The following is a 27,892-nucleotide window of genomic DNA, read 5'->3' on the forward strand; positions in this document are numbered from 1 at the left end:
TGGCCAAAAGAGGTCCAGAAAATGAAAAATTGGGGTGACTGAGGCACAAGAAAAAAAGGCAGGAGTAGAGTGGCAGAGGGACAGTGCCCCAAAGAACTATTAGGAGGGAACTCAGAAGGAGAGGGGAGACATAATAAGGCCCCAGAGGTCTGCTAGCACACCCTGAAGTGCCTGTCTTCTCACCCATGAACTGAAAGTTTTATCTTAACTGCAGGTGTTTCCTTTAGAGCTAAACTTAGAAAATGAAATCACTCTTGCCAAACGCATGGGTTCATCAGGACTGAAGACCAAGGAAGATAAGTATTTTAATTTTGTTACTAATTTTAAATTATGGGGAAAAAGATAAAGAAATGCAATCCATGCAAATAAAGCAAAAGCATAATCCTATGAATTTCTTTTTCCTCATCCCTGATACCAAAAGCTATAATTCTGGAGATGTCAGGAAATTCAAAGCTATACTAGCAAATTGTATAATAAAAAAGCTATAGTAAAAAATTTTTAAAATAGTGTTGTATAGCCTGGTGTGGTGGCACATGCTTGTAATTCCAGCCACTGGAGAACTGCAAACTCAAGGCAACCTCAGCAACTTAGTGAGGCCCTAAGCAACTTGTCAAGACCCTGTCTCAAAATAAAACATAAAAAGGGCTTGGGATGTAGCTCAGTGGTAAAGCAACCCTGGGTGGGTTCTATTTCTAGTACAAAATAAATAAATAAATTATAAACAACCATTTGCTATTGTATTTAGAAAACACTTCCTTGCTTATTCATAGGAGAAAAACTTTTAAAATGAGAAATGGTGTCCTATAAGTTATCTGATCGAAGGAACCTACTAAACTAGTATCAGGAGGGTCCCTACTGCGTTTCAAATATACTCACTTGATATTTTCTCTGAAATATATTATTATTAAAATGTTAAAATTGAATAAACAGGTAAAGCATATCATGAGTATTACAGAAACTGAGAAAAAAAAAAAGAGAGATTTTGTCCCCTGGATCTCTCCACTGACCACCAGATGTTAAGCAAAAGCACAGCTAATAAACCTGCAGTGCAATAAGAGGGGGCGCAGGTAAAAAACAAAGAACTCCTTCCTAGCTGATATTTTGTTTAGGTAACCAGAATTTAAACTCATTTCCCTGATAATAACATAATCAACATCTCTATTACAATACCAGCCACATCATGGTGGGAATATGTCTTATGTTTCTTATTAACCAATCCAAAGAGGAAATCCTAGGGGGAAAACAAGAAAACAACTGTGGCAGGTTTTATTTCTTCTTTTTTTTCTGAAAAAAAAATTTAAAAATTCTAAGAATTCAAAATAATTAATAAAATGTTTATAGTTAAGACCATATATGGCTTTCCAAGCTGTTTCTCTTTTTAAAATTTTACTTTAGTAAGATATTGTGTAAAATTAGACAATTCATATTATACATCTAAGTGATAACAGCATTGTTGTTTGTAAATATCTTTATTATAGAAAAGTATGTAAATTGGGATTTCAACTCTTAAAATATCTATACTTTATAACAACGGCTCAAGATAAATATACTAAAATATTAATCACAGCCATTTCTGATCAGGAGGATTGTGGGATATTTCAATTTTGTTCATAATCCAAATACTGAACAATAATCACATTGTTTTGATGATCAGGAAATAAGTCATTTTAAAAATAAGTTGCTAATGCTGAAGAATAACTATCTTAAAATGTGTGACCCAAAAATAGCACTGAAATTTTAAGAAACATATCTCTCTTTTCAAATGGTGGGGGAAAGGTCTGGTGTGACACAGATGGCCTGATTCCTTCTCAGTTTAGAAAAAAAAAATCCAGATTTCAGAGTCTGAAGACCTGCATTTGAATCAGGGTTCTAAATTTCTGGACAGTTGTTGAAGTTTTTAAGAATCTTCATGAAATAGATTTCAAAGTATTCAAATTAATAAATATAAATCTAAAAAAAAGAAATCCTCAGAAGGGTAAGAACTTGTAGTTGAAAACTGAAAACTTAAGTGAATAACTCGATTCCTCCAAGACCTCATCGGTAAAATGAGTATAAATAATCTGTGCCACTGCCTGTTATAAGAATAAATAAGTTGATCTATGTTGAATGCCTGATACACTACACAGTAGATACTAAGTCCAGACTTTGCTCTAGAGTGCAAATGGAGGTGGGAAAGGAAAAAAAAAATTATACCAATATACCAAATTTCATATGGGTTAGAACTTACTTGCCTGATGTAGTTTATAACTTCCTTCTAAGAAGAAATAAATGTTCTTGATAAAATATAAGCAATTTTGTTTTTTTTTTATTTTTTTAATATTTATTTTTTAGTTTTAGGTGGACACAATATCTTTATTTTATTTCCATGTGGTGCTGAGAATCAAACCCAGTGCCTCACGCATGCTAGGCAAGCACGCTACCACTTGAGCCACATCCCCAGCCCCAGCAATTTTGGATAAATTTAAATTTTCTGGGGAAACTAGCTTCCTTCCCTCTCAGCTGACTCTGTCAAGAATCTATTGACTTTTTAAATAGAATTATTCTTCTTTTTGTACCTAAGTACTTTTTTTTCTGTAAATGTCTTTGTCTAGAGAAAATTTGAAATTGGCTTTGCTCTTGCAGCAAGATTTATAAATTAAGTTTTGACATATACCCATAACTAAACTGTCTGAATAGATTTGTTGTGTTTACCCAAGAGTGGAGAAGGCTCCTACTAATCCAGTCTTATGGGGAAAAGAGCCCCAGGAGGCAGACTAGGTACTGGTGGCTTTCACAATGAAAGAAAAGTAAAACATCCTCCTCCCAGCCTTTTGTGGAGAGGAAAATTCAGGAGAGCCCCAGAAGCAAATTGAACCCAGAGGCTGATGATCTGATCAACAATCGAATTGGCAGGCCTGGCTATTGTAAGGCCTACTGCACAAACCAGGGGCCTTTACAGATCTGTGGCAAGAGAGGGTGTAAAGTGTTAAGATAATCTGAAGATTAAAAACAAAAAATAAATGAGTGAATGAAGCAGCACATTTGAATCTGGTTTTATTTTCCTATTTCAACCAGACTATCAGTTTACTATTCAAGAAACACCACCATGGAATGGTCTAAAAGATACCATCTGATTTAAATAAAGTTCACTTCTTTATTCTTCCCAATTTCACTCTGGCAGTAGCATGTACCTGTAATAGGAGGATCGAAAACTGGAGACCAGCCTGGGCAATTTAGCAAGACCCTCGGGGTGGGTGGGAGAGAGGTGGGGTAGGGGAGCTTGTGGAACGCTTGCCTAACACACCTAGATTCAAATATCCATAGCACTGCAAAACCAAGAGCTGCTCGTGAAATCCAGACACCAAGAAATTCACTTATAGTTTTAGATGAACAATATAAAACAAATCAAATTTAAGACTCTTCTATATAACAAAAACTTGCCCAACCGGATTAACCCTCTTCATCCCACCTAGAAATCCTCCCTTCAGTCTTCCCACCACCCAGGGTCCTTCCACCCTCCTTTCCTGAGGTCTCACAGGCCTTATGAACCCACACTCCTTTTTCTCGGTCCCACTCTTTCCACAAAGAAGTATGAAGTGTGTCTCTTGAGTTTTAACCTTTCATACTCGTATTCTTTCACCTAAATTCAATGCGACTCCCAGATTGATTTTTGGACAAGTTTTATTTTTTAAATTTCCCAAATTGCCTCAAACGGTGTCTTGCATCTTATCAAGTCTGAGGGGAAATCGTTATAAAATCCTACTCGATTCCCTCATCGCTGGCTTCCCCACCCCACGTAAGCCCATACCCCACCCCAAACAGCTACTGGACCCAGAAGCACTGCACGCGATCGACCCCGTGGGCCCTCGCCACCCCCAGCGCTCCCGGGCCAGTCCCGGACCCGCCTGCAGCGCCGCTTCCGCTGCACCGCCTAGGGACCCCGGGTGGCCCGCGAAGGTCAGCTTCGGGGGCTGCGGCGAACAGACTGCGAGAGCGCCGCCCATTCCTGCAGATCTCCGAAGGGCAGTGCCTGGCGGGCGGCGGCCGCTGGGTGACCGGGCCGCCACGAAGCGACTGCCACGTCAGGACAACTTCACAAAACCCGGGCGAGGGCGGGTGACGCAAGCCGGCGGCCGCGGCGGGGTTGGGCCCGCGGCCAGGCAAGCAGGTTGACCTGCACCCCGGGCGCCCGGTTCAGCGACGCCCCGGCCGGCGCCGGCGCCTGCCCGGCCCTCAGGGAGGCGGGGGAGCAGCGGAGGAGGCGGTGCCACCGCGGAGCCCGCGCCTCGCCCGCACCCTCGCCACCCCGCCCGCAGTCCCGGCTGGGCTGGGCGGCGTTTGCGGAGGCCCCTCGGCCAGACCCGGTCGGCCAGAGCCACGCTGAGACCGGACAGCGGCAGTGCCGAGAGGAGGTGACAGCGGCCGGGAGACCCGAGCTGCTCCAGCGACCCGCCATGGAGACCCGCTACAACCTGAAGAGCCCGGGTAAGCAGGGCGGTGGGCGGGGAGAGCGAAGTGACCCCCCGGCCCTAGGGCCCGGCGCAGGCGGCCTCACGTGTCCCCCACTCCTCGCGGCTGCGCTCGCGGTTCCGCGCTCTACGCGAGACCGCCGCCTGCCCGGGAGGTGCAGGCCGCAGGGCGGGGCGGGCTCTCGCCGCGGCTCCCCGGGTACCGCCAGAACCCCTTAGCACCCGGCCTCTCCTTTCCCCCTTTTCGCCCCATAGAGCCGGGTCATAAACTGGCGCCTAAGAACAAGTGTAAAGGTGATGTCCATGGGTAATAGTCACAGCCCCTTGCTGTACCTGCATCCTTGATACCGTAGTGATTCCCCCTCCGCGCCGCCGCTGCTGGACTTGGTATAGTTTTTTGATTCACTTACATTAGAGGGTTGGTCGTTTAAATATCCTATTTGCAGCATTTGGAGCAAATAGAATTACACACACGAAGGAAATGTTCTGTAACTAAAATGTTTAACCACAGAGCCAAAAAACTAGTTGAGCCATGCACTTGAGATGATTTTGTCATGACTTAACCATGATTTTTGTCAAACTAGCTAAATAAGATATATATCTGAATTCAGTCACAAAGATTTTTCTTTCCCGCATTGAATTTCCCTGCTTCATTCATAAGCAGCTCAAACAGCCCTATCTCCAGTTATTTTCTGGTGCATTAAAAAAAAAATGCAAGAAAAGTAACCAGCTCTCTCAGATTAAGACAGAACTTAACTAATCAGTGGATTCCATAAAAGGTATTTATTCTGTCTGTACCTTGATAAATTTGTCAGAAGAAAGAACCTACAGTTCAGCTCTGAATGGTAAATCAGGGGATATTACTGATGGTTTGACAAATTCTTGCTGCTGCTTAGAATTTTCTTTCCAAGATTGCTACCTATTAGAAATGAGCAAGGATATCGTCTTTCAGAAAGAGTTGACATTATGGATCCTTAATTATTTTTTTGTGGTATTGAGTAATGAACCCAGGTTGTCACACATGCTAGGTAAGTATTCTACTACTGAGCTACATCTCCAGCCCTTTTATTCTAACTTTGAGACAGATTTTTGCTAAGTTGCCCAGGTAGCCTTGAACTTGCCATCCTCCTGCCTCAGCTTTCTTAGTAGCCGTGATCCGAGGCATGTACCACTGCACCAGGTGTAAATCTTTCATTTAAAAAAAAAATGTTCAGAATATTCAAAATAAAAAATAAAAACATAGCTCAATCTCCAGTACCCTTCCCTCCACCCCACCCCTCAAAATTCAGAATATGCAAAAAAGCTCTAGAATATTGCTTGAACAGCCTTATTGGCCTGAGTGCCTTTAGGCTAAAAAAAGGTCCTTAGGTGACTAACTGTGTAAAATCAGTCAATAAATTTTGGGCATTATAGACTATAGTCTGCTGAAGGTTATGACCTCTGTAAGAATGTCTTAAGACATAGATTCAATTTCAGTAGGTTCACCACTTAAAAATTTCAGGAATTAAAAAAATAAAAATAAAAAAAGCTCATCACTTAAGAATCTCAGGAATAGAAAAAAAAAGATCAAAGAAAAAGAATAAAAGTTTAGTTTCTGAGATTCAATGGTAGAATGTTTGAATTTTTTAGATAGCGGTTGGTTTAAAGAAAACTATATGGTGAAACTGGCTATAATCAATCCTAGCAACTCAGGAAGCTGAGGCAGGAAGATCACACGTTTGGGCCGGCTTCAGCAACTTAGTGAGACCCTGTCTCAAAAAAAAAGAAAAAAAAAAAGAAAGAAAGGAAAGATTCAATTTCCAGTACCAAAACAAACAAATAACCCCCCACAAAAAACTTACATATGTAATCGTGTTGTGACTCCTTAGCTGCATGGTTCATTAGGACAGCTGGGATACTTAGTGCAATGTCCAGAGAATAATGCAGTATGAGTAGTAGTGAAGGTTAGAATGGAAACTTTTTGGGTCCCAAGAGTTGTTAGGGGATTTTGTTCAGTTTTGATAGGCTAGCTAGCATAGCTAAGATTTAAAAATTCTCCAACTTTAAAAATTATCCAGAATCCTGTAGATTTCCAAAGTATGCAGCTTATTACCAGTTGGTTGCACTTTGATTGACATCCTTGTAGCTGTGTCAAAAATTGCATTCTCTTTTTGGTTTTATTTCCTCAAAGATGTTGTTGCCATTCTAAAAAGTATTTTTTTAAAATCTTTTATTGATTGATTGATTGATTGTCTGGATCATTTGGAGTTCTTGGAGAAGGATGAATTAGATGAGGTATGGGACTTACTAAAAATGCTGAGAGGCATAGTGGAAGTGTCTTTTTCCTTAGTTTTATTCTCAGACCTTTGATATTTTAGGGTAATGCCTATGTGAAAGCAAGTGATTAAAAACACACATCCTTTTTATCTGATGTGGGGTTGTATTAGATGGGAAAATTAAATGAAAACAATACAGACAGCTGGTTAAAGGCCTGTGTCCATTTATTCATTTCATAGGGGGAAATATTTTTATAATTTTTTTTTCTGGAATGGGCTTGGGATTGTGGACAGAGCTCTGTGTAGGGATACCTCATAAACTTCTGATTAGCATGCAGTTGTCTCTGGATCAGGCTCTCTGATCCCTGTTTGGATCTCCTCTACCCCAGGTGATAGGGTCTTGTAATTCAAAGTAGGGAAACCTATATTCAAGGAACTTTCCTTAGCACCTTTCCTCAGAAGGAGGCTGTGGACACGTGCAGCAGGTGATGGGAACATGAGAGACTGGTCCAAAGATGCCCCGCACCTTCACTGTTCTATTCATGCCGCTGGTGTTGACCTTACCTTCATGCTAATCATTCCCGGCTTTACTGTCCAACTCAGACCCTTCTCCTAAGCTGTAAATATATAGAATTTACTGATGACTCAATATCTTCACTCAGATTTTCAACAGATTGAAAAAAATGATGAGGTATAAAAACTAAACTCATTAGATTTCTCTCCTTCGCAGACCCCAGACTTGCTCCTTATCCTGTATTCTCATCTCAGGGATTTGACCACACTCAGACGCCAGTAGGAATTCTTGATTTCTTGGTCAACTCTTTTGTACTATCCCTATCCTGAAACACATAACTCCCCTCCCCCCAGCCTTCAGTCACTATTGTCACCAAATCAATTAAAAGGAAATAAAAACTGATTAGATCATGCCTGAATGTTACAGAATATTCAATAGCATACTGATAGCTGTGGATAAAGTTCAAATAAACTGCTTAGCTTGGCCTGCAGGGCTGCTTAAATCTTGACCCTTGCCTTCTTCACTAGCCTCTTTGCCCATATGTTTGTGTTCCTTTGTATTTTCACCATCCATTCATTTTGCCTGAACTACTCTCCAGATGGAATAATTTTTCTCACATGTGCTGGTTCCTGTTGGAATCTCTGCTTGAAATGCTTTTCATTTAAAACATCCAGAATTCCTTTTTATTTTTCAAGCTTTTTAAAGCTTCAGCCTTTCCCAGCCCCTCAAGATAGTCCTTGTACCTGGTTAGTATTGCCACAGTGTGTTGTAATTATTTTTCTGTCCTAATTTTAACTGTGTGCCTTTTGAGGCCAGGCAGCAGGTCTTGGTCATTCTCTACCTCCAGCACTCAGACACTCTTCAAATGTATGTTGAATGGATACCTTTGCAGGAGCTTTCAATGTTAAAAATCAGTCCTTAAACATTTACTTAAATGTTACTTATTATGGGAGCAGGAAAAGGCAATTGGTATATTGGATTCACATCCTCAATATATTTCTGCCTTCTGCATTTCACTCATGCTTTGGGAACCAATAATTTTAAGATATTTGCTTTACAAGAGAAATTAATATTTGGGACACAGAGTTCTTTAAATGGTCCCTTTATTTCTAGCAGGATGTTGGCTCCAAAACTCAATGGAAGCCCAATGAGCTAGAGTGGGCATGTGAAGAGGGCTAATGCCGGGGCTCAAGGAGCTTAGAGCTTTGATTCAGAGTGTCCAGGGTGGTATCTATAAGAAGAACAGGTATGCAGGTTTCAACCTTCCCTTCCTTGGCTTATCTCACCACATAGGAGGAGGGTTCCATAGAATAATCTTGCAAAGAACTGAGAGTAGCTAGAGTGAAAAAGTTCCACTAGCCATGAGAAATCAAGTGATGGGGTATAAGGAAGAGCAGACTCTGCTCTACCCTATTTGCCAGGTAGCACTTTGAGCCTCAAATATCCTATAGCAGTGGAGCCTCAACTATCCTACAGCAGTGGTAGTTCTGTGCAGCAGCCCAGGGAGCCATGCCATAAGGCCATCTGTAGATGCCAAGGCCTGATTTTTGAACCAGAGAGAATCATTGAGAAGGCTTTATATCTCAGTTTTTCTTTTTCTTTCTTTTTTTGGTAGTGCTCGGGATCAACGCAAGGGTTTCACACGTTAGGCAAGCACTTTATCACTGAGCTTTACCCCCAGCCTTATCCAAGATCATTTTTTAACCTTTAGGATACATGACCTGGGGGAATGGTAGGGGTGAAAAGGAAAGGAGAATGATATGAAGCAATTATTGACTTTCGTTTGACAAATGTAAACAGTGAGCTATAGTAAGATTAAGTACTTGTTCAAAGACTTAGAGCTGCAAAATGTCAGAGCAAAAAATTTAGTGCAGTTCTAAATCCAGAATATTCTTTTTCATGAAAGCATTTATAAAAATAAATTATATAAACACTAAACAAATCTTACCTTCTGTTTGGCTTTCTCCAAGTTCTAGACACTAGGCTTTGTTCAATTCTTTAAACACATTCTACATTCTCTCTAGTTCAGGCTTTCCTACATAATGTTTCCTCAGCTTACAAAGTTGCTCCAACTCCCATCATCATCTGGACTGGCTCCCACTTTTAAGATCTTGAGATAACTTCCTCAGGAAGATTTTCTTGGCACCTTCCTTTGTCCTCCCCCTCTCTAGCGATTCTCATCTGAATAGGAGTAGAGACTTGAAATGCTCTCCAAAGGATTCTAATGGCCTCCCAGGTTTGGAAACCACTGCTATAGAGACTAGGCTGAGTCCCTTAATATACATAGTATATGTTGAGAGCCACAGCCCAGTCAGAATGATGCCTGGCATTTGCCAGAGGGAATGGTTGAAAGGTGATGCCAGCGAGCCATTGAGATGATGATTTGAATTAAGCTATATATAATTGCTGTGATGCTGGATTGATTGTATTGTATATTTGACCTTTACTGTCGGGCAATAGGGTGGCTCTTGATGCCTTGGGCACCTGCTACTTTGGAGTTCCGTGAGTTCTAATATAGTATTTTTCTAATATAGCATTTATTATGCCATTTTCTATTGCCATTTTCTCCCAACTATAAGCTCCTTGGTGACCAAACTATATTTTGTTTATGATTGTAGCTGTAGCACCTAGTTGAGAACTCAGTGAATATTTGATGGTCAAGTGAACAAAGTCTCTGCCTACAGGGGCTTAGTTCAGAATAGGAGATTGAAAAGAATGTTAATAATTATGAATTAGGATAGTGACTTAAGCTTTTTTAAAGCCTAGGAGCCTTTGATTCAAATGATAATTTGTGGAAAAGTCATAATCCCAAACTGCTCTGATTATATATATGTGGGTGCTTCTTGGTTAACCCCTTTCCCTATAACATTCCAACCTATCTTCTACACGTTTTACTTTTATTATTCCTTCTGCCTAGTCATACCCAAATGAGTAATTACTTGTTTATTTTTTCAAATATGGGTACCTGATTCCTTTTCTCTTCTGACTGCTCTAAAGTTAGATCCCCACTTAGCCCTCCCAACATCTTGTGCATGTCTCTCTGTAGCACATATTGAACTAGTGGTTTTGAGGAACGTTTTGAGAAGCCCTCCCTCTGATTTTGTCATTAATTTAGGGATTCTCACCTGAAGTGAGAAGGATTGAGATTCAGAGCACATATCAGAGGATTGAACTTTTGAGAGCCAATAGAGAGAGGGAAAGAGGGTACAGATAGAGATAGGATTATAGATGGTGCTAGACTTTAATTCTGCTCCTGCTAAGGCAGTTATCTTGGAGATAAAAGGCTGCTGTTATTAATTAATTAATTAAGAGGTGAGAGAGGAGAGATAAGGATAGGTGTGTAACTGTCTTAGTGTGCTAGGTGAAGAGAGTAGGCTGGTGTCTTAGGCATTGTGTCCTAGTGGAAGTTGTTGGTGATGATTCTGTAATGGCATTAATGTGCCATTGTCTGTGACTCCCCCCCCAATTTCAACAATGCCTAGCTATTTTTTTTAGTTGTTGATAGACCTTTATTTTTTTTTATTTATATGTAGTGCTAAGAATCAAACCCAGTGCCTCATACACACCAGGAAAGCTCTCTACTGCTGAGCCTCTGCCTTAGCCCCATGCCTAGTGTTTGGATAGATACACCAAATAAGATGATTGGGTTGGGTTAGCCAGACTTGAAATGTATTAGGGAGCATGAAAGAGACTTTCAATGGTGGAGGGTGAGGATAAAAATAGAAATGAATATAAGTGTAGGTAAGGTAGAGAATAGTTTTGTGTCAGTGCATTGGAGGTTTTAATTAAGCTGAAGAATTTTTTGTTGTTGTTGTTGTTTTTATTTTTGTTTAGAGAGAGAGAGAGAATTTCAATATTTATTTTTTTTTTAGTTTTCTGCGGACACAACATCTTTGTTTATATGTGGTGCTGAGGATCAAACCTGGGCTGCATGCATGCCAGGCGAGCGTGCTACCGCTTGAGCCACATCCCCAGCCCTGAAGAGTTCTTTTGAAAAGAAATTTAATTAGGGCTATGGAGAATCACTGGATTTCTGGAACAGCCCTATTAAGTTAATGCAAAATAATTGTGGAAAACAGACCCAAAAGATTGAGGATATAAGGGGATTTACTTTTCATTGGGCACAAGATGCAGAGGGCACATTTTTGTTAATAAATTCATTTTAACAACACATTCCTGTGTTGGAATCCCAGCTGTCATTTTCTAGCTATTTGAACTATTTGAATAAATTATGAACTATTTGAACTTGAATAAGTTATGTAACCCCTCTGTGTCTCAGTTTCCTCAACTGGAAAGTGAGGATAAAAATAATGCCAGTCTAGTAGTTTCAGGATTAAATGAGTTAATAACTTTTTTTAGATGAGTTAATACTTTTAAAGAACTTAGGTAAATGCTATCACATAGAAAGTATATGTAAGTATTTACAAGATAAAAGTAGTATCTTCCCTATATGTTTAATTTAATATGTAATTTCCAAAGTATGCCATTCCTTTTTTTAAAAAATTCTTTTTAATTGTAGTTGGACACAGTACTTTTATTTTGTTTGTTTATTTTTATGTGGTACTGAGGATCAAACCCAGTGCCTCACATGTGCTAAGTGAGCACTTTACCACTGAGCCACAACCTCAGCCTCCAAAGTATGCCATTCTTATAATGTCTAGCTACCATCCCCCACCCGGGTGTTTATTACTGTTACCCCATAATTAAACCTTTACTGTCTATTTAGTTGAATTGCACAGTTTTCATTGAAGTAGGAACTTTTTCATTAGGCTTATAGTCTGTGTTAATCACTCAGAAAAGCATATTTTAAATATCTCTATCTTATGAATTTTATTTTAGCTGTTAAACGTTTAATGAAAGAAGCTGCAGAATTGAAAGATCCAACAGACCATTACCATGCGCAGCCTTTGGAGGTTAGTTTCTATCTCCATATTTTTTATATGGAAGAATTAAATACTTTAATCTTTAAAATAATTTCTTTAAAATTGCTTTTTTATTGTTTTGAGTCATTACAGGTGAGTGATATGGTTTATTGATCTATTTTATTCCTTATTTCATACATATCTCACTAGCCTTCAGAATCGGACTTTTAGACAGAGCAGATTTCTTGTCTAAATGGATCTTAGATGCTAAGTTGTGTTAGGTCTTGAGACTGAGGGAAAGAAAGTGAAAAGAACCTCAGATACTTTACAGTTTGGAAGACTCAGTGCCTTGACCTGGGTTTCTTACATAGACATCTCTATGCAAACTTTTTAAAAAAATGTTTAATAGCTTTATTTTTATTTTATTTTTTATTTTATGTGGTGCTGAGGATGGAACCCAGTGCCTCACATGTGTCAGGCAGGTGCTCTACCACTGAGCCCAGCTCAACATTCAGAAGTTTTTAAATGCATTTTGTTAAAAAGGTTTTAGCTTTTATGAGACATAAAGCATTTATTACATTATAGATTTTATTTATAACATTTATTTAACTTTTATTTCTCAGATTTTCATGCATTACAAACTAGCCTAGCAATGATATAAAATATTTGATTTTTCCCACCTGGCAGTATTTCTAATATTCATAATTATCAAACTTTTTAATGTTATTGATTCCTTTTGGATTATTATTATTATTTTTTTGTTCAGGATAACCTTTTTGAATGGCACTTCACAGTTAGAGGGCCCCCAGATTCTGATTTTGATGGAGGAGTTTATCATGGACGAATAGTACTGCCACCAGAGTATCCCATGAAGCCACCAAGCATTATTCTCCTAACGGTAAGAATTCTTGGCTTTTGGGAACGATTGTGATTTAACACTTCCCAGGGGCTGCAAAATATAGTCCGCATACTCATTTTCGTTAAGAGATAAAGTTGTAATTTTACCTTTCGCATCTAGATCTGGGATTGCCATTTATTCCCTCAAAATAATTCCTAGGAAGCTGACATGTCTGAGAAGTGCTATTAATGAATGCATAAATGTCATAGCAAGTTGTTAGGATTCAATGAATTAATATATGCAGAATGCTAGGCACAATGTCTGGCACATGTTAAATACTCAACAAAGGGCTGCTAATGTTAGTGTATATCATGGTTATATCATCCCTTTAATGTCCCACCATCTTAATACTCTTTTCCTTGATTTCCACATACTTACAATGAGAATAATGATGCCTATCTCATTGAGATGATCTGGAATTTAGAGTGTATCCTTTTTTTTTTTTTTTTTCATACTGGGGATTGAACCAGGAGTGTTGAACTACTGAACTACACCCCCAGTCCTATTTATTTACTTATTTCTTGAAATAGGGTCTCCCTAAGTGGCTTAGGCTGACCTTGAATTTGTAATCCTAATACCTCAGCCTCCCAAGTGGCTAGGATTACAGGTGTGTGCCATTGTGCCCAGCCTTAGCCCTTTTTTATATTTTCACTAGAGACAAGATCTTGTTGAGTTGCTCAGAACTTAGCTAAATTGCTGAGGCTGGTTTTGAACTTGAGATTCTCCTGCCTCAGTCTCCTGAACTGCTGGGATTACAGGTATATGTCCAGCCAGCATTTGTTTTAGAATCTATAAATCCACACTGTTTCCATTACACTGTGTGCAGGTTACGTACTGTCTTTGAAGTTCAGTGTTCTAATCTGTTGCGATAGAATCACACAGTAAAATTCCTGGTGTATAAAAGCCACTTAACAAGTAGTGAGTGATTCTGAAAATTGTTAATGCTGGCGTAGGGCTGAAGCAGGTTCCTGTACTCTACTATGTAGTCAGGACTTACATCATTTAGTTTGCTAGATCTTGGGAAAAGCCAAGTAGTCTTGAGGAAGAAGCTGATGTGAAGGGAAACTTGGTTTGTGTGTGTTTGCATTAGTGGGGGTAGTCGGCAGCAGCTCTTTACCAACAAGTACAGAAATATTTTATAGTTACCTCGTGGTATGGTTAGATTTACCACACTGAGAACTGGCCCTGACCTCCTGATATTCAGTGTTGCACTCCTTCTTATTTACTTCCTCTGTTTTGAAAAGTCTTCTTTAACTTCAATTTGGTAAACATTTATTAAATGTAAGTCTTGTGCCAGGCCCAGTGGGTGCAGCAGAGAGTAAGTTATAAGTCTCTGCCAAAATGGAACTTATATCTAACTTCTTGCTGCTTCTTATTTAGGTGAACTAACAATGGATGTTCCTTAGGTTTAAACTGTAGCTGTCTTTTTTGTTTTATTTCTATGAAATGGCCTAATGTTTACCTCTGGGAAGAGATGCCAGTGGTATTGTATGTTCTTTATAGACTTCAGTATGCTTACATTTCTACCTGCTTTCAGGACATTATCAGTAGCTTTCCAACTAAGATGGCAGATTCATGTCCAAAACTGAAATGTGTTTGATTTTCTTCTTCTGTGTTCCTATCTTATTAAATGGCATCATCTTTCTGCAAATCGTTCCTATCTCAAAGCCTTTTTCTCTGTGCTTTTACTCATGAATACCAGGTTAGGTGACACGAGGCCTTAGATTTTATCTTAGGACCTAACTTACCCTAGTTTTATCTAAGGTACAGGGTAGGGCATTAATATCTCTTTGTATGTTTACTATTTAGATTATACAACTCAGTTTCAAAAAGGTGCTAATACACCTTCTAAAAACAGCTTTTAATATTATTTTGGCATCCAACATGTATTTTTGTATTTTTGGAATGTCTATAAGAAGACAAAAATGTGTGTTCCTGTTAGTTATGTTATTTTTAAAAAATATCTTTATTATTTACATATCAATATAAAGATAAAACATATTTAGAAAGTATAAAACATTAGGTACACATATATAATTTTTAATTTTTTAAATGTACTCTATATTTCTAAGGCTAATGGACGCTTTGAAGTGGGCAAGAAAATCTGCTTGAGCATCTCAGGACATCATCCTGAAACTTGGCAGCCCTCATGGAGTAGTAAGTATTAATTAATAGTGAATATAAATCTCATATGACTTCAACCAATTAGTAACAATACAAAAGACTCTTGAGACTGAAGCTGTTTTGGATAAATAATTTGGTGTCATTGAATAATAATAAAAATCCATGTCAGATTTTTGTCAGCATTGTAATACAATCTCCCTACTTGAAAGCTGCCTTCTCTCTCTCTCTTTCCTTTTGCAAAAAACCTCAGAATTAATGTTTAATTTTTTTTTTATTTCAGTAAGAACAGCATTACTAGCCATCATTGGGTTTATGCCAACAAAAGGAGAGGGAGCCATAGGTTCTCTCGATTACACACCTGAGGAAAGAAAAGCACTTGCCAAAAAGTAAGTTGTGTATTTCATTTTTTGTTAGGGTGAGAGTACTATTGTGGGTGATGACTGTTAGGAACTAGGCTGTCTCTAACTTTGTGACCTTGCCCCCCAGGATTTGGTCTTCCTGTTACTGCTGTACAAATCCAATTCTAATTTCTTTGGAGTGACCAGAAACTAAAAAAGTTGCATTCATGTTGTCTTGTTTTTAAAAAGTAGTTGATAATATTTCACTAAGATTTATTTTACTACAGTGAAATATAATTTTTCTCCTGGAAAACATTACTGACCATTTGTCTATTTGGATGGTATTAAAGATGGAAAAGAACCAGAGCAATTATTTACATGTTGCTTTCCACAAGGTTCAAAATTTCTTGAGGGTGGGGAGGGAATCCCCTCTATCCATCTATGCATCTGTAATATATAGCTCATTGCAACAACTCACTAAATGATCTAGAATAAAGTTCAGGAGATTTTATCAAGTTGTGATTGCCTAGTAGTGTTACCTTCTCTGTTTTTTTCCAGAAGCATGTGTGTGTGTTTGTGTGTGTGTGTGTGTGTGTGTGTGTGTTTTGCTGGGGATTGGACCCAGGGCTTCATGTATGCGGGCAAGCACTCTACCAACTGAGCTACATCCCTCTGCAGGAGCATTTTTGTCTGTGTAACCAAGAGCAGTCATATTCAAGGAGGAATAGGGGCAAGGCTTTGGGTAAAGCAAGGAATATGCCTTAAAGGAAGAATGTGGGCCTTCTCCAAAGGCAGAGACAGCCTTAGTACTCTTTTTCTTTTAAATTTAATCATTCAGTATTTGAATATCTAACAAAAAAGGATCAACATTCAACTATTTGACTTATACTCATTGCACATAATTATTTCCTGCCAGGTCACAAGATTTCTGCTGTGAAGGATGTGGCTCTGCCATGAAAGATGTCCTCTTGCCTTTAAAATCTGGAAGTGATTCAAGCCAGGCTGACCAAGAAGCCAAGGAACTGGCTAGACAAATCAGTTTTAAGGTACTATAGATTCCTAAATAAATTCTTTTTTAAAAAAAAAGGTTATTGTATTTTTTTACCTTTATTTTATTTATTTATTTGTATGTGGTGCTGAGGGTCTCATCCAGTGCCTCACACATGCTAGGCAAGTACTCTACCACTGAGCCACAACCATATGCCCTAAATAAATTCTATTTAGGTACCCTTTTTGGTTTACTCTTGAATTATGGATAAAAAGAAGGCAATGTAGTTTGATTGCAATGAGATTTTACAAATAATTTTTTTCTTATTACAAAACTCATGGTTTACATTCGTAAAAGCATTATAGCATGGCAGTTAACTTTGACTCTGGTATACAATTAGAATGGCAGGGTTCTTAACTTCACTGCTCATAATAGGGTGATGCCAGATGTGTTACTTAACCACTATGGGCCTTTTTTTCCCCCTTTATTTATTTATTTATTTATTTATTTATTTTTGGTACCAAGCATTGAACTCAGGTGCATTTGACCACTGAGCCACATCCCCAGCCCTATTTCATATTTTATTTATTTATTTATTTATATGTCTTTATTTATTTAGAGACAGAGTCTCACTGAGTTGCTTAGCACCTTGCTTTTTCTGAGGCTGGCTTTGAACTCATGATCCTCCTGCCTCAGACTCCACAGCTGTTTATACTTTTTTCTTATCTGTAAATAATAATGGAACTTAGCCTATATCCCCTAGGATTCTTGTGAGGATTAAGTGAGCTAATACATGTAATACATACATTATATTTAGAACTGTCCCAGGTGCTTAAAAATTCTAGCTATTATTTTAGAAAATATAGATACAATAAGAATGATAATCAAAAAGGCCAAATGTTTTCTGTGATAAGCAGATCCTGATCCATACTGGGGGGGAGGGTGTAGGGAAGAATGAAGGAAGTTTGGATTGTGCAGAGGAGAGTAAGAGGAGGGGAGAAGCTGGGAAGGACAGTGAAATAAGACAGACATATACATATACCCTATACATACATGTGATTACACTACTAGTGTGGCTCTGTACTGTGTACAGCCAGAGGAAGAAGTAGTTGTGCTCCATTTGTATACAATGTGTCAAAATATATTCTATTGTCATGTATAACTGATTAGAACAGATTTAAAAACAAAAAATAAAAAAGAATGATAATCATCCATAATCCCATCCCCAAGAAATAACTACTGCTAATATTTTGACATATCTCCCTTTTATCCCTTTTTTATACATGTTTTACCCAACCATAGGATTTATATAGTACTTTTACTTTGGCTACACTTATGTTTTGGAATTTAATTAGCTCCAGAAAAGAAAATGTTAATCTTCATTAAACAATATGCTGCCTTCTCCTCCTTCTCTACTTCTTTGCATGATGTCTGTCCTTTAGGCCCAGTTCTTGGGAAGTTTTCCCTTCTACGTTATTGTAGTGCCTAGAAAAGGAGGTATAAATGTCAGTTGTATTTTCTTCCTTCTTATGATGCTTATTAACACTTAAAATAACTTATTGAAAATATTAAAGCCAAGTATGTTTTGTACATCAGCATTTCTCAGATTTTAGAAAATATAGTACATATGCTATATATTAACTAACATTTAGTAGAATCTGAGGTAGCAGCTTATAATCAAATCCATTAATATTTACTCAGCAAGTCTGGGAATATCTACACTAATGTAGGATAAAGACTACTAGTCTCACTGAATCAGTTCAGGTCAGCTCCACATAAAAATTACCCAAAATACTTCAATTTTGAGATGTTTTGAAATTGTAGATTATGAAATTTTAAATTTAAATTGTAGATTATGAACATGGGTGAACATGGGTGTTGATATTGTTCTCCTTAAGAACATGGATTGCCTATGCCTCTTCCTCTAATATTTAGCCATGGTATCAGACACATGAGTGCTCAAGCTTATAACTTATTAGTAGTAGATATTAAACTAGCAATTAAAATAAACCCAAGAGAGAAATTTAGTAGATTGTGTGTTATTCTGTATGTTTCTTCTTGTAATTCTACTCTTGGGTCTTATCTTATATATAGGCAGAAGTCAATTCATCTGGAAAGACTATTGCTGAATCAGACTTAAACCACTCTTTTTCACTAAATGATATACAAGATGATGTTCCTACAACATTCCAGGGTGCTACGGCCAGCACATCGGTATGACTTTTATCTTTTAATGTATATGTGTATCTATATTATTATTGTTATTTGGAATAGAAAGAGAAGACCCCAGATCAAATATCTGAAAATTTTCATTCTAATAGTTGGATTCTAGCCCAGTTGTCCCTCTAATGAATTACATATATTATCAAGCAAGTTATGAAACTTTCTGGGTTTTAGTTTTCTTCTTTGTTAAGTGGTATTTAATTAATAAATTAATATATTTAGTACTGGAAATTGAACTCAGGGGTATATAACCACTAAGCCATATCCTCGGCCCTTTTAATTTTTTATTTTGAGACAGGATCTTGCTAAGTTGCTGAGGGTCTCACTAAGATTCTAAGGCTAACCTCAAACTTGCTATCCTCCTGCCTCAGTCAGCCTCCTGAGTTGCTGGGATTACAGACATGCACCACTGTGCCTAGCTTGACTAAATAATTTTTAAATTCTTTTGTCCCTCCAGAATTCTGTAAGTACTTAAAATTTTAAGTTACTTTTAGTAACTAGTAGTTCTAGACTCTGAATGAAATAAAATGTTAGCCACTTTCTAAATAGACACTTTCTCAACAGGTTTTTTAAACTGCATAAAGGCACTGACTAGATAAATATCTGGAACTGAAAGTTTGACACTTGTTCTGTCCAATACACTAACCACAAGCCATATGTGGCTATCTGAATTTAGATTTAAAGTAATTAAAATTAAATAGAATTTGAAACTTAATTGCTCACAGTAACTACATTTCAAGTGCTCCATATGGCTAGTGGCCACCATATTTAGAAGTATAGATATAGATCTTTATTATTACTCACAGTTCTATTGGATAGTACTGCCTTCCACATAGTAAGTGTCTAATAATTTTTGGATGAAAGAATGAATGAATTCTTTATGTATTGCTAGATGTGCCCTGACCTATTGTCTAAAAAATTGGTGTCTAGGTAATCAAAGAGACTGATTTAAAAAGTATGACTTGGGGCTGGGGATGTGGCTCAAGCGGTAGCGCGCTCGCCTGGCATGCATGCGGCCCGGGTTCGATCCTCAGCACCACATGCCAACAAAGATGTTGTGTCCGCCGAGAACTAAAAAATAAATATTAAAAATTCTCTCTCTCTATCCTCTCTCACTCTCTCTTTAAAAAAATAAATAAATAAATAAATAAAAAGTATGACTGGATCAGTGCTAAATAATTAGGATTAGGAGGGAAAATAATGACTTTCCTTTCTATATAGAAAAGATGAACTGTTTGGGGGTCTTTTTGGTTTGTTTGGTTAAGTTCATATCTCCCCATCAGTTTATAGAGGACTTTAAAGGGTCAGGAAAATGGAAAAAGCTGGGCAAATGCATATTTGCCCCTTAATCAGGAATAACTTACTCTAATGTAGAAGTGAATAGTGAGTGGCTCTCTCTTACTCAGAGTGAGCTGGGAAGAGAAAAGTGAGTTGGAGAAAAGCAAGGGAGAGCATCCTCTAGGGGAAGTTCTAGGGGACTGAAGATGGAGGTGTGGGAAGAAAGTATATGTGGATGAATTTAAATTGTTTTTATATGATCCCAATGTAATTTTATGAATTGCAGAGGAATATAATGAATTAAAGTCAATTTGAAGTGTTAAAACTTCCTTATTACTTTTTTTTTCCTTTCTTTTTTTTTTTTTTTTTGAGAGGGCTGTGGGGTACCCAGGATTGAACTCAGGGGCACTCAACCACTGAACCACTTCCCAGCCCTGTTTTTTGTATTTTATTTAGAAACAGGGTCTCACTGAGTTGCTTAGCACCTCACCATGCTGAGGCTGGCTTTGAACTCAAGATTCTTCTGCCTCAGCATCCTGAGCCGCTGTGATTACAGGTGTACACCACTGTACCTGGTCTGATTAGTATTCTAATTGGTTTTATCATTAGTATTCTAATTGGTTTTTATTTGGTAAATAACTTTTTAAATTATTTTATTACTAAGATGATGTTGGTAATTTTTTTAAAAACCTATTTAGGATGGTCTCTTAATATTTGTGACATATCTAAATCTATCTTTTGTACATTTTAAATCTGTATAAAATGACTTTGTTACATTTTTCAGTTTGTAATTTATTTTGTTATTAATTATTTATTGCCTATCTCATGTCCCTGAGCATTAGTTCTTGAGAGTCAAGGCTCTTTTGACTAATCCCAGTGTTTGGCTTAATGCTTTGTATATAGTAAGTAGTTAATACATACTTGTTGATTGAATGAATTTTAGGATTGACACTTAAAAAAAATACTAGGAATACAGACAAAGAAGTCAAGAAATTTAAGTAATTAGACTGTATGGCAATAATATTATTAGAGTATTTCCCATTTTGATTTTAATGTTCATAAAACTTAGAATTTTTTTTCAATATATATTAGATCATTAATTGAGAACAATTTTAGTTAAAATTACCATAAAAATTAAATTGTCTATATTTGCCAATGGGGCTTTTAATTACATTTACATATAAACTATTTCAAAGTGTGATTATATAATTTGACCACTATGGGAATGACTGAAACCTGGTTTTAGCTAGGCATATCTGCTTCACATGCAAGCATAATATAAATTCACTGAGATGTTATACCTCAAATTCCTGATAAACTACTTTTTTTTTTTTTAATACCTTGCTGGAGTTAGAGATTGCCCAAAGTCTAAAATACAACAGGTAACATCAGGCCATTTATTGGTTTCTGATGCAGTTTTTTTAGTTATGTAGAATGATGGAGTTTCATGTTCTGATCTGTCAGATTTTGTGCTCTTCCCATGGATTGAGTTTCCAAATAAGTGATTCATTTTATGTTCAAGTAGATACTGGTTTTTATAGGTTATTGTAGAAAAGTTGATATTATATTGCTTAACCTTGACTATAGTTATTTTAAATAGGAAAAATTTTAGAATTTTATAGTATCAAAACACTAGGTTTTAGTTAGCGATCTAGCATCCAAAAGACATCTGAAACATAGGAACCCAATTAAAATATTATATCCATATAAATATTTCCATTAAGTACATGTACTAAAATATCATCTATAGTCAATATTTTAAAGGATTGTTTTTCTAAATATAGTAATCATACTAATAAAGGATCAAAAAGCTGTCCTAAGTAAATTCACAACTTTTTATTGTCTCCAAAGAGATATATTGATAGCAATAATATTAATAATAACATTTAATAAGCAATTATGTATACTAAGCACTTTATTATCATTATGCCATTTAATCCTCATAACTGCTGAGTTGGTTTCTATCCTTGTACAGTTGAGGGAATTGACTTAGGTTAACTAACTTGCTTAGGATAACGCAACTACTAAGCGACAAAGCCAAGCTAATAATGATAAAGCTTTCTGTTTTGGTCAGGATTATGAACAGGATAATGTTCTCTTAAATTAATGGAAAAAGTAATGTGTAAAAATAAAAGTTTTAATCTGACTCAATCTCTAGTGCTAATTTCTAGATTGATATTACCACCATGTTTTTTCTTTTCCTTAAGAACTTGTTTCCCTTTGAGCCTTGAATACTTTGGCTCTATTACTTTCATCTTCTTGGGGTTGAGCAATCAGAAGAATGGGAGATTTCAACTGGAATGTTTCTATATAGGCTATTATAATTCAATTCAACCTATTGAGTATTTGTTAACTCATTTTAGACACTTGTGATGACATAAAAACGCTGAGCTTTCTGTATCAGCACTCTTCAATGAGCAGATTGCTCCTTGGCATCCTGGATTATGGAGGTCTGAGTTCATGCAACTCTAATTCTGTTATCAGCACTTTTTTTTCTTTACAGTGCTAGGGATCAAACCCAGGGCCTAGGTGCAGGTGCTGGGCAATCACTCTACTACTGAGCTCCAACCTTACTACCTACATTCTAGCCCTAGCACTAACTTTTATGTTTAAGTCAAAGTTTGTAGTTCCTTTTAACCTCTGTATTGTGGGTCACACTGCATTTGAGTGATGCCCAAGGATGTTGTAAGAAATTCAGATTATTTAAGCCTTTCAATATTGAGATAAATGTTAGATTTGAAATAGAAATTCTTCTGTAGGTAACTTAGCAGTGTTTCCCCTAATGTTTAAAGCTGTTGCCAACCCAGAGCCCATTCTCTAACCTTTTATTTATTTGGTACTAGTGATTAAAATCCAGGGGTGCTTTATCACTGAGCTCCATCCCCAACCCTTTTTTATTTATTTTGAGATTGGGTCTTGCTACATTGCCTAGGCTGGCCTTGAACTTGCCCATCTGTATGCCTTAAACTTCCAGATAGCTAGGATTACAGGCAAGTGCCAGCATGCCTAGCCCATCCTTTTAAAAGTTTTTGAATTATGTTGATTTTTTTCTTCTAAATATTTACATTTTATCTAATGAGGCATTTTAAACATTTTGTATTTAAAATATTTGCATTATTCTGAATAAAACATGCATTCTTATTTTTTTGAAAGAATATGTACTGATGATAATGTATAACCAGTACACAATAAATAATATATTTTAATAGAAGAATTCAAGACTGTAGAGGTAGGGTTAAAGTATCTGTATAAATTAAATGGAATTTGTATTTTATACAGCTTACTTGAACATACCATCACCATTTTTTTTCTTATATATTAACTATATTTAGTATTTGAAACCATTTGGTATCACGTTGTAGTTAAGCTCTGACTGACCATTCAATGAAATGATAAAAAGCAGTTATTATACAGTACTTTGTGGAGAGCAACCCATGTGCCGAAAGAGAGGACACACTGAGTCACATTAATTTTTTCTTAGCACTTACTTACCCAGGGAACTCTATACATAGCACAGAGTGTTCAGTACTAAGTAACAGATACTTCTGGACTTGAGTTCAGTTCACTTACCAGGAATTGTGAACAAGATTAGACTGGTCTGAAAATTGCACCTGATTTAAAAAAAATATATTTGTATAAAGAATTTATGGTTTGAAATTATTTTCTGTGCTCCATTACTGTTAGTGGAAGAATATTGATTATAATAAGATAATATTGGAAAAAACCTGGTTCATGATGGCACACTGTTGAGAACTGCCCTTTTTGCCCATTTAAGATGGGTAATTTTCAAGCAGAAAGTGTTAATAAAACTGTTTCCTTTGTGGATCTCCTGAAAGAAAATCATGGCCGGATGCTTAGCAGGTACTGCTGGAGGTGCATCTTGGGGCAAAGTAGAACGCCATCTATGGGAAAAATGGGTAAATTTTGCCTATCAATTTCATTGCTATTAAATTCCTCCTCTTGGGTGCTCAGAATAAGTTGCTTTACTTGTTTTCAACAGGGTGAGTTACCAGTTTCAGCATTCAGATAGTTGTTGGTAATTTTGTCATTGGTCATGTTTAATACTCAGATATTCTGTGTTTTCTTGGATAGATAACAAGCATATGTAAAAAAAATTTTTTTTTGCCAATTTTAAACAAAATTTCTTAAAATTTTCTAGTATGGAGTCCAGAATCCATCTGCAGCATCCTTTCAACAACCTACCCAACCTGCAGCTAAGAATACCTCCATGAGCCCTCGACAGCGCCGGGCCCAGCAGCAGAGTCAAAGAAGGTCATCCACCTCACCAGATGTAATCCAGGGCCAGCAGCCAAGAGACAACCACACTGATCACGGTGGATCAGCTGTACTGATTGTCATTCTGACTTTGGCATTGGCAGCTCTTATATTCCGACGAATATATCTGGCCAATGAGTACATATTTGACTTTGAGTTATAATATTGTTTTGCAACTTAAGAGCTGTGACTCAACTGCTTCATTAAACATTCTGCATTGGGTATAATCTAAGAATTGTTTACAAAAAGATTATTTTGTATTTATCCTCCATTCCTTTTTTGATCCTTATAAATTCAATATAAATATGGCTAGATATTTAGACTATATCCAGCAGTGTGTCCTGCTTAATGTAAAGGACTAGAAGTCAGTTTCTTGTCGCACTATTTGATCTGCTTCATAGGGAAATAACTTATTGTTGTTTCTAATGCCTCAGCTTCTGTAAATTTGAAATATTTTTTTCTGTTTAGTCCTTTGAATTTTTCAGATAAATGATGGTATTTTAAGTTCCCCTGAGTATTACTAGTTACTCAATATCATTTATTGAGTGCTATTTCTACCTAGGCAGAATGATCTAGGGACAGAAGAGTTGAAAAGGGAAAACAAGACTCAAGTAGCTTCCTTAAAGTGTCATTCATACTGGAACTGTCCACTTTGTAACTGTTCTAATATAATTTATTTCAATCAAATGTTTATGAGGAAATGAGATTACATCATTGTTATCAGATGTTACTTGAAGAGGAAGTACTTTGTAACCACTTTGATATGCTGTTATCATCCTTTTTTCTCCAGTAGACACACAGATTTTAAAAGAAAGAAAACAGTTCTTCGTAGGTCTTTGTCTTAAGGAAGAAAGAGTCCAAGCCAGAAATTATTTGATTTTCTTCTGGAAGTTCAGTGGGAGTATCTTAAGATTTGAATGTTTGCTTTGCTTTGAATTGTATATATTTTGAAATGTGTTATATACCTAGCTTTGTAATCACTATAAATTTTAATTACTTCAGGAATATGCATAATGTTTAAATATTTCATGTACCATTTTAATAGAAAACCTCAGGGCCCAAGTATTAGTGATAAAAGTTAGAAAAACTTACTTATAATAGTCCACCTAATCAAAGCCCAAGAAAGATTTTCAGTGAAAAAAATCAGTATATCACTGAATGCTAGTCAGCTCCACGGATGCTGGTGGATAATTTTGTCATCAAAATGCCTGGTGAGACCATAGACTCAGAAAATATTGCCTCTAGCATGTGCGGTTAGCAGCGTTGACTACTCGTGGAGTGTGGTTAATGAAGTTTTAATTTTTAAATATAGTCCCCAGCCTTCAAACAGCTTTTGCTCTAAAAGTGCATCTGTAAACGTTTTTTTGGGTACAACTCAATGTAAATGATATTTAAGTTCTAAACCAGTCCATGAAAGTTAGCCCATATATATTTGGATAGTTTGGGGGAGGGTATTCATGAAGTCCTTATGTGGTTTTAACTAACTGAAATTATGGGCTAGAAAAAAGCAATTCATAAAATAATTTTAAAAGCAAATTTAATTTTTACTCCTAACACAGGACTTTGGATCTACTAACCATCAGACATAATTTCTATTTTTACTTGATGGCCAGTTTTCCATTAATTCTGCATCTAAAATAAGAACATATTGCATACTATTATATAATATAGAGTTGTCTTAAACTTTAATAAATTAGCATTTTAAAGTTGTTCAGGTTTTTTTTTTTCTGTTATGTCTAGCTGAAGTTGGTAGTCTGAAAAACCTAAGGACTTATGAAGACCTCATGTCAGGAAAATTATAGATTCCATTTTATAATTTTATTGCCATGAGAAAATACATCCTGAAGTCTTGGTTTATAACCCAAGATATTAGAAATATTGGGTCAGTTGTCTACCCAACTGGGAAGACCAGGTATTGGCATCACCTAAGAAATAAATCCCATGCCCTCAACCTATGCTGAGATTAATCATGCGCTAGGAACAATCTTCTTTCTATTTCCTCTCAAACTTGAGCCAGCCTCTGGATGTATATGATCTTGACTGTTTCCACAGGCTGTACCTGTGCTTTACAATTAAGCATTTTGCAGATCCTTCTTTAATATGATTTGTGTCTCTTCCCTTACCCCTCAAGGAACTGGACACCTGCCTGATTGTTCAGGGTCTTTTAGCACTTGACACATACATATAGAAGTGGCACGTTTTTCCTCTTTCACCTCGAATGGTCTTCCTAAAAATCCTGAAATTGTCAATCTGATCCCCATTGTGTGGTTAATAAACCACATTAAATTGATCTTTGGGGCCATTTTTATTGAAACCCCACTGAAGGGTCTCTTCAGAAAACTTGTTATTTTAAAGCCTCACTTTAACCCTTAATTCAAGCATAAGGCCAAACTAGAAGTATAATCTGGTATATAAAGATGTAAAGGACTCCTTATTACCCCAATTCTCAGATTTAGGTAACTCTTAGCTTTTTCATTGACCAACATAGCACATTACTACTTATTAAGGTAGTTAAAATAGCATGCTTGATAAAAATCTGTCTGTTTCACTTGTAACTGTTTAAAGCCAATGAACTTTCAAATTTTATGTATTGGGGCTTTTATGTAGCACTTTATATTTTCATGCTGCTTATTGTTTTATTCTACTGAAATAAATGAATTTCATCAAGATTCTCAACTAATTTTTTAAAGAAATCTTAAATTGTTTATTGTTTTGACTACGGAAATATACAGTTTCCTATTTCAGGAGAATAAAGGACTCTTTTTGTTATTTTTGGTTTATGAATAAACATTCTGGTATCTTGAAGCTTGCCTGTTTTTGTAGATCAGAATCAGTAAACAAGTAAACCTCACACACTTGAACTTAATTGAGCAGAAACTTAGGGTGAAGTACTGAAAAGCGTACATTGTTTTATCACTTGCAAGTAAGTATAAAGTGAAGGCATTTAGTGAACCTTACTTTAATCTAGAATAATGTGTACATTATCATGTGTGCCATTGAAACCCTCATGGGAAGCTGTGCATTGCTCAGAAGCTGTTTGGAATGTCTCTTGAATAGGTGCCTTCAGAACTAGTTTGAGATGCTCAATAAAACTGGTGACTATTCATACCTTGTTTTTGACCAAAGACTGTATTCTTTGCCATCTAGTCTGATCACTTGTCTATTCTATTTCCATATCTTTTTTCATATTTTCCACTTCTCTTCATGCTCTCTTGCCACTACCATAATTAGCTGTTACCCCCTCAAAATCAATGCAGTTGCCTCTTCATAGGTCTTCCATCTTGTACCATTCCTCATCCCATAGTTGGAGTCTTCTCTAATACACAGAATTGATCCTCTCCTAGTGTTCTTAAGGTTGAACTAAGCCCTAATTGTAAGATGTTGCTGTGTGTAACAGTCTGCCTAACTTTTTGGCATAAATTAGACCTCAGCAAGTGCAGTTGGGTCTTTCCTACAATTCTGAGCTTCAACCAGTGGGACTGGTTGATCCTTCATTTTCAAAGAAATGAGCAAATGTTACGAGTTACACCATCCATAGCTTTGTGCCATAGACAAAAATTAACTCAAAATATATGGAAGAGCTAAATAATAATAATAAATGTAGGAGCTAAAACTTTAAAACTCTTGGAAAGAAAGTAAATCTTCATTGGGTGGGCTAGGGAGTGGTTTCTTAGATACAAGTAAAAAAG

General features: G+C 36.7%; 1 protein-coding gene across 1 annotated transcript; it reads left to right on the plus strand.

The window, feature by feature from the left end:
- The first annotated feature begins 4,072 nt into the window (after positions 1-4,072).
- On the plus strand, positions 4,073-27,316 carry Ube2j1 (ubiquitin conjugating enzyme E2 J1). Its single transcript, XM_005324707.5, has 8 exons — positions 4,073-4,464; positions 12,057-12,130; positions 12,846-12,977; positions 15,050-15,134; positions 15,382-15,487; positions 16,356-16,485; positions 18,522-18,641; positions 24,088-27,316. The coding sequence occupies exons 1-8, from the start codon at positions 4,434-4,436 to the stop codon at positions 24,364-24,366; spliced, it is 957 nt and encodes a 318-aa protein (XP_005324764.1). The 5' UTR covers positions 4,073-4,433; the 3' UTR covers positions 24,367-27,316.
- Positions 27,317-27,892: the final 576 nt, after the last annotated feature.

This window comes from Ictidomys tridecemlineatus, chromosome 8 (assembly GCF_052094955.1).
Source record: "Ictidomys tridecemlineatus isolate mIctTri1 chromosome 8, mIctTri1.hap1, whole genome shotgun sequence".
NCBI classification, from domain to species: domain Eukaryota; kingdom Metazoa; phylum Chordata; class Mammalia; order Rodentia; family Sciuridae; genus Ictidomys; species Ictidomys tridecemlineatus.

Bases quoted from the DNA above. Each gene is read 5' to 3' on its own strand.
- Ube2j1 (XM_005324707.5), top strand. From the start codon at position 4,434: ATGGAGACCCGCTACAACCTGAAGAGCCCGG. The intron at 4,465-12,056 runs GTAAGCAGGGCG...ATTTTATTTTAG, and splicing joins CTACAACCTGAAGAGCCCGG to CTGTTAAACGTTTAATGAAA. The intron at 12,978-15,049 runs GTAAGAATTCTT...TATATTTCTAAG, and splicing joins CAAGCATTATTCTCCTAACG to GCTAATGGACGCTTTGAAGT.